Here is a 7184-nt window from a genome sequence, read left to right as displayed (position 1 = left end):
CATCATAGTGTTTGTGATCGAAAATTTCTTCTTTTAGTGTCGGATGGCAGGCAAAATTATACACTAATCACTATTCGAATTTTGGCCATGTCATTTTATTGTTTTTGGTAATGGCACAACATTTGTAAAATTACAAAAATCCAATCACTGAGAATCAAGTTCAACTGTTAAAGCAGCAATGGCAGTGTAGACTTTAACCAGTCACCAGGATAATAACCAGACAAAATGGCAGTTTTGTGAAAAAACAAAACAAACAAAAACATCAATATTATCTGATAACACACTTCAATGCTTTATGTAAACAGTAACTCTTCCAATAACTTCAACTTCCATGCAGTACTCTTCAAAAACAAAATTAAATACAATTACAATTCAAATACACAGATTGGTATTCTTCCCTGATGTTAAAATCAAGTGGATGTTCATTCGAAAAACAATGAACGGTTGGCATTAAACGTGTATTGGTCCTTTTGATTCTGTAGTCACCTGTTACAGTATAAATATATGTAATACTCTGTTAAAAAATAAGGCAGGTGTCATTCATTTAAAATATGCCTTTAGGTTGTACCCCAAAGAGCAGATCAGTCATTGTGCAATTTTTTTCCTCTTCAATCCTTACACACAAGGGCTGCGGCTCGATGACTTCCAGTTAACTTCTTTTTTGTTTGTTATATATATATAATATATATCAAAGCCTAAAAAGACAACAAAAAGTGTCGGAGTGCAGCTCGGCCCTGTCATCATCATCATCATCATCATCATATGGCCTTGACGTCCACCATGCCGCCGTGTTGGGAGCCCTGCCTGATGCTCTTAATGCTCTGCAGCTTGCGCCCATGCAGCGTGAAGCGCGACCAGGCGGCCAGTTGCAACAAGGCGCAGGTGATGGGCACAAACACCAGCATGTGGAAGCAACCCAGACGCAGCGGTGGCGACTCCCCGCCTGAGGAGGCGTCCACAACGGAGTCCTTCTCCGGTTCCCTTTGGAAAATATCGTAGCCTGTGGAATACAACACTGTCAGGGATCTGGATTATGACAGCGTGGTGTTAGTAGGGCTGAGAAAAGCGGCATTTAAAAACATAAATGACAAAATAAAAATAAATAAATAAAATAAAAAATGCCTCCCCCCCCTACCAAAATCAGATTTTAATTGTTTTTTAAAAATAGAAAAAGTAACCGATAACATTCAGTACAAAAGTTGCTTCATTTTTATTTATTTATTTTTTTACTTCTGCCATTTATTATATTTTTCTTGATATCACAAACTTGATACCTTGAAACTGTATTTTTTTTCCTAGCAAATTTTTCTTTAGGAGTAATTTGCATCAAGTTCCACGGACTTAATAGAAATAAGTCAACTAATTACGTTTTTTGCGCTTCCTGTAATGCTCTAAAAATCCAGAAGAAGGCGCCAAAACGTAAAGTAATTTGGTGTAACGGAAAGACTGTCTGTTGAAGTGATACACCTCCACTGACATGTTGGAAAGTTTTAGCCTGGTTGTTAGCGGAAGTTCCGGAGAGACTTCACCTCATGTGTAAGCACATTTTTGGTGCTATTTTTATTTTTATTTTATTTTTTTTAAACAAATCATTTTTAAGAAACGTGTGTATGAATCACAGTTTTTGGTATAAAAATAAATAAATTGTTAATTAGACATGCAACAAGTTATCAACTGTCAAATTAATCAACAATAATCGTTTAATGGCAATGTTTAACTTAAAAATGCCCAAATTGTATTTTCAGCCTTTAGATTAGCACAATGCAAAAACAACACTTAACGGCAATTAAGTGTGATAAGTGCTGTAAATGGCTGCCACACTCACTGGCACCTCTTCTTCATCTATAATTAGACCAAATGCTAAAACCACTTAAGCGCGAAGAGCCCTACGTTGCCATCCCGTACCTGTGTAGGCGCACAGCACCCAGGTGCCGATGAGAGGTGCTAACGTCTGCCCGGGTTTGGTGAACAGGGCGACCATGCCGAAGAGCAGCGCCGACGCCGCCTGCTGCCGCCGGTTCACCACAAAGTCCTCGTCCACCAGGTCGGAAATGACCAGCTTCAACAGCTTGCAGGTTCCCTCCGTGAACACTCGGTTGCTGGCGGGAAGAGACGAGGAAGGACAGTTAAACGCGTGTTAATGCGGTATATGAATGCAGTGCAGTGCCGTACTGTGCACACACAACGTCAGAGGTCTGAGCGCACCTGGCAATGAAGATGCACAGCAAATAGACGTGGTCGGCGCCGGCCAGCAGCATGGCCACGCTTAGTCCCAGCTTGAGCAGGAAGAGCCAGCGGATGACCTGGTAGACGCCGTGGCGCTGGCACAGCGTCAGGAAGTACAAGTTGTTCAGGTGCGGCGCCACGTACGAGATGCCTGCGTGAGCAGAAACAAAATGGCCGCCTTCACATTCGTGTGAAGCTAACGGAGAGCGATTTGTTTTTTTTTTGTTCTTTTTACCGAGGAGGATGGAGCCTGTTGAGGCGGAGATGTTGTCTGACAGCAGGTGCTCCAGGAAAAGAGGGAAGAAGTTGTTGTTGAAGTGGCAGTGAAACACCTGCACTCAACACACAAACGGGAAAAGCACATTCTTAATACTGCAATGGTGGAACACTTCCGAAAATCAACAATTCACAAAACTGTAATATTTAAAAATGATAATGGGATCACCTGGAGGAGGTTCATGGAGACAAACCACATGAAGTTCCTGTGCCTGGAGAGTTGCTTGATGTATTGCCGCACGGTGACGGGTCGCTCTGGCGAGGTGAAGGGGGCGTGGCCAACACTGAGCCTGTGCGACACAGCAGCAGGAAAAAGATGTAAGACGTGCACGACTGAAGTCTCCCAAGTTGTTTTTTGGAGAACATACTCTTTGAGCGTGTGCACTTCATCCAATCTGGGGCGAACTTCTTTTTGAAAACGTTGCCGTAGCAACCGTGAGACCACAAAGAAGCCCAAGGTGGAGAAGGCGGCGAGAGTCACGCAAAAGACGCGAAAAGCGGAAAAGTCCTCCTTGTCCCAGAAGGAGTAGGACAAGAAGACGGAGAAGGAGCCCAGGGCGCTGAACACCGAGCAGTGGAAATTGAGACGCGTGCGGTCGGCGGCCGACACGGCCAAGTCGGCCATGAGGGCGCTGTGGTGGAGGTCCACCATGGTCAGGAAACCGTCGTAGAGGCACAGGCACAGCAGGAACTGCAGGCCCGGCCTGGCCCACGCCACCCAGAAGGCCAGGAAGGAGAGGGCGAAGAGCGGCCCGCTGGACGAGAGCGCGTGGAGCCGCTTCAGGACCACCTCTGGAGATGTCACCTCGTCTCCGTTCCTGCGCCGCGGCAAATCAATCGGTCGGCAACGTGGCCTTTGAAGGAGATGACAGGAGGATGGCGGACACTCACTGAGGGGAGCTGAGGAAGCTGCGATCGCTCAGCCAGCCGAAGAGAGGATCGTTGAGGCTGTTCCACAGCAGGAACACCGTCTGGAATTACACGCGCTCTCAGAACACGGAATATAGAACAGGGCATGCCACAAAAAAAAAAACTTTTTTATTTTAGCAGTTCTGGTCTTCCATATATATTAGGAATACATGTGGGAACAAAAAGAAATATATAAAGAGAGCTTAAACATCAATAAATAAATTATATTATTTTTTTCTTTTTGGTCCTTCATAAGCGAGGAGTTTATGGAGGACCAAAAAAAGAGGAAAAAAAGCAAAGAAAATAAAAAAATAATATAATTTTATTTATTGATGTTTAAGCTCTATTTATATATTTATTTTTGTTTCCACATGTATTCATAATATGGAAGACCAGAAATGCTAAAATATATATATATTTTTTAAAAATGTGTTTTAAAAAAAAAAAGTAATTTATTGATTGATTGATATTTAATTCTGTTTATATATTTTGGTGTTTATTTCCACATTTATTTATATTATGGCGGTCCAAATCTGCCAGAAAAAAAAAAAGTAAATTAATAAAAGTAAAAACAAATATAATTTTATTTGATTTATATTAATTATATTTATTCATCTAGTTTTGTATTTATTTATAATATGGAGGACCAAAAGTGCCCAAAAATAATACATAAAGGTGAAAATAAAACCAAATAAAATGGTATTTATTGATTGACATTTATTTTTATTAATATATTTATTTTGATTTGCTGCTTGGCATCGCTGCCTGTCGCACCTCCTTCAGTGCACTTTGAGGTCAGCTATATTATTTATATTTATTTCCACATTTAATCATAATATGGAGGACCAGAATTGTCAAAATAAAAAGAAAAAAATTAATAAAAGTGAAAGTAAAAACAAATAAAATTGTATTTATTGATTGATGTTTAATTCCGATATGTATATATATTTAAAAAAAAATGTTTTTGTGTGTAAATTTTCAAAAATGTTTGTATTCATATATTCTATGTTTTTATCTCCATTTACATAACCTTCTCTGTATTTAATTTTTTAAATTATTACTTTTTTAAATATTGATTTTTATTTTCACTTGATGTATTATGGCAGTTTTAGCATACACACTCACCTCTCCCAGCCAAAAGGAGACTTTGTCGATCTTGTAGACGGACACAAAAGTGTCCACATAGTAAAGCAGAAAGACATTGTGAAGGATGGAAGTGAAGAGGGCCAAGGAGCCGTAGAGCACAGCGGTGGGGATGACGACGGCTCTGCGGCCCATTCTTCCTTTCCCCACGCCGTCACTCAAGCCCCAGCTGGTCACCGCCTCATCATAGCCTGCAAAGCAAGGGGGGGGAGGTTATTTTTAGCGCGGCTAGTTTGCCATTAGCGTTTGGTAGAAAGTTGTCATTTCGCATACAAACCCTCAAATGTTTTTGCAATGTACTAGAGCTAGGGAAATTTGGTCAATAAAGTAATTTGGAAAATGTTCAACAATTTAGTTTGATGAGGTTATTTGTCAAAATGCAAGGCCTTGCTGGCAATTTTCTCATGCAGTTCTCCAGGGGAGGCAAGGCAACCTCGGGAAAATATTCTCGGCTTGGAAACACATACCTCAGTATACCATTATGTTACCTTTGTAAGCAACTATATTCCAACCTTCAGATCTTTTTTATGCAGCAATAATATATAGAAGTATCATCTACTTGCTTCCTTTTTCAACAAGCCAGACAATTACCTGGGGCCCCAGTGGACAGCTGACATCGACCCATATCAATGACAAAGCACTGCTCAATAATTTGCAACGTGTCGTCGATAACTCCTGCTTTGGGCCCCTTACTAGCTGCCACCAGGCACCTCATATTGGTCTGTATCAACAAAACTTACTGTAACCAGACACAGCAATGACATGTTGGGAGTTGGAGAGCGCTCTAATGGGGCCCCGACGAGCAGGTTGGGTGGACATGCACTAGCAGGACAACAAAAGGGAGCAAACTTGTCAATCACAGCATGCAAAAATATTAAATAAATAAAAAATCGAGTGTTAGGGGGGGAAAGTGTTATGTGTGTCTGCTACACAAGAAGAGCTGCAATGTCAGTTTGTCCCACCACCAAGCATCAGAAAAGCTTACTGTAGAACCTGCTACTAAACAAGTTAAGACAAAACAATATACACACACAACAGGAATCCTATACATTATTCCGCTGTCAAGTTTGGTCTGCCCACTGATACTAATTTGTGTTTGGAATAGATAGAACCATATTAATGTATATACAATCACATTTCCCCCAAAAATACCCTTAACAAATGTACCATCGTGAGGACAACTATGTGATGCATTATTGTCCTGCTTATAAAAAAACCAAAAACTTTTGAACACCTGTTGGAAGCAAGGAGAACAGCTCAAGTAAGATAGAGCTAAGCTAATTCGGCGAAAAGTGACACAAACATGGCCAAACTGAGGAAAAAAAGGATAAGCACAAGCCCTTTAGGCTACTTTTAGAGCTATCACGTCAACTCACAGTCCGTTTAATTACAATAAACCAGTCATGTTGGGCAAAATGGGTAAGTGGCTAACACCAAATTAGCGATAGTTAGCCATGAAAACATGTAATCAAGCTAGCTAGCCGGAAGCGCATAGAAACATTTATCGTAAAAGAAAATAGATACATACGACGGCGAGACGTTAACGACGCCCAGTAGATGAACTGAGCTCACGGGAAAGCTATCTTCGAGGGTCCTTGTTCGCTTGTTGGTCGGGGAAAGCCGTCGTGTCCAGCTCTTGAGCTCCAGCAAGGAGGCCGGGTGTCCACGTCACGTCAACCCCAGCAGGGATTCTCGTCGCCGGGACGACCGCGGCAGATTTGCGGTGAGGAGATTTTCCAAGCACGGCGATGGAGGCGGTAGCGCTCCCACGCGGCCGTGTCTTTGAACTGGGAGTGGGTTTTTCATTCACCCTTGCTGCAAAAGAAAATAGTTGTGAGGGAAATACAATAATTATGTTTGAGGATCGATCAACCACCCCACAACCCACACACGAATTTTCTTCTTTTTAAAGTCAACAAAAGCAAATGTAAACGGTTGCTGTTGTTGTCATTTGGTCTTTACTCCAGCAGAGGGCACGCGTCACCCATCACAACTTTCTAAGGCACTTTTCCTAAACTGAGGTACGTAGACGATAGTCCCGCAAAAATAATTTCTAACACTGTAGTGTAAATCATAGTTATATTGTAGATTTTTCCAAACACATGCACAGTTATAGACCCAAGCCTTAGTTTTTGTTTACAATTTGTGCTCACAGTTTTGCACATATTTTTTAAATTCCAATACTTCTATATAAACGTACGTATACTATGTTTCGAAATGCGTAGTAAATAAACAGTCTGATTAATGCTCAGATTTTCTTGTTCATATTGTATTTCAACGCTACTTCATGTAGCGGCAGCGCAGTAGCCGAGATGCATTCTGGGATCTGTAGTTCAGAGTCATTGCGATCTAAAAGAAACCACAATTTTAAGTTTTCTTGGGAGTTTAGTTGGACATATTTAGTTATTTACGTTAAAAAAAACAACAACAACTGAAAACTCTACAATAAGAGTGGTGGAAGCAACACTAGCGTCTTTTAATTATTACAATGGCAGTAAATTGCCTAGCTTTATCTCCAAAAGAGCATAGTGTGGGCCTTTTTTGCATATGTCACACATGCCACTTTGTATGTTTATGCTTCTCTCTCTCTCTCTCTCTCTCTCTCTCTCTCTCTCTCTCTCTCTCTCTCT

At 41.1% G+C, this 7184-nt stretch overlaps 1 protein-coding gene across 4 annotated transcripts; it reads right to left on the bottom strand.

Moving 5' to 3' along the window:
* Nucleotides 1–79: 79 nt before the first annotated feature.
* Nucleotides 80–6431, bottom strand: slc68a1a (solute carrier family 68 member 1a). 4 transcript variants are annotated; one of them, XM_077550544.1, is made up of 10 exons: nucleotides 6083–6431; nucleotides 5295–5376; nucleotides 4537–4745; nucleotides 3394–3473; nucleotides 2871–3320; nucleotides 2672–2792; nucleotides 2462–2558; nucleotides 2206–2377; nucleotides 1906–2099; nucleotides 80–1000 (listed from the first exon to the last, which is right to left on the bottom strand). In XM_077550544.1, the coding sequence occupies exons 2-10, from the start codon at nucleotides 5371–5373 to the stop codon at nucleotides 759–761; spliced, it is 1644 nt and encodes a 547-aa protein (XP_077406670.1). In that variant the 5' UTR covers nucleotides 5374–5376; nucleotides 6083–6431; the 3' UTR covers nucleotides 80–758. The 4 variants fall into 4 exon arrangements, with proteins under 4 accessions (XP_077406670.1, XP_077406671.1, XP_077406673.1 ...); XM_077550545.1 differs by lacking the exon at nucleotides 5295–5376 and having other exon boundaries at nucleotides 6083–6427; XM_077550547.1 differs by lacking the exons at nucleotides 5295–5376; nucleotides 6083–6431 and adding an exon at nucleotides 5043–5264.
* Between the last annotated feature and the right edge of the window lie 753 nt (nucleotides 6432–7184).

Source organism: Vanacampus margaritifer, chromosome 18 (genome assembly GCF_051991255.1).
Source record: "Vanacampus margaritifer isolate UIUO_Vmar chromosome 18, RoL_Vmar_1.0, whole genome shotgun sequence".
NCBI lineage: Eukaryota > Metazoa > Chordata > Actinopteri > Syngnathiformes > Syngnathidae > Vanacampus > Vanacampus margaritifer.
This window is presented reverse-complemented; position numbering and strand designations above follow the sequence as displayed.

What these genes read in the sequence shown, in the direction of transcription:
- slc68a1a (XM_077550544.1), bottom strand. Translation starts at nt 5,373, where the DNA reads ATGTCCACCCAACCTGCTCGTCGGGGCCCCATTAGAGCGCTCTCCAAC. An exon ending in CATTGCTGTGTCTGGTTACA is followed by an intron (nt 4,746 to 5,294) that starts GTAAGTTTTGTT and finishes CTTGCTTTGCAG; the next exon opens with GCTATGATGAGGCGGTGACC. An exon ending in AACAGGCTCCATCCTCCTCG is followed by an intron (nt 2,378 to 2,461) that starts GTAAAAAGAACA and finishes CTGCTCACGCAG; the next exon opens with GCATCTCGTACGTGGCGCCG.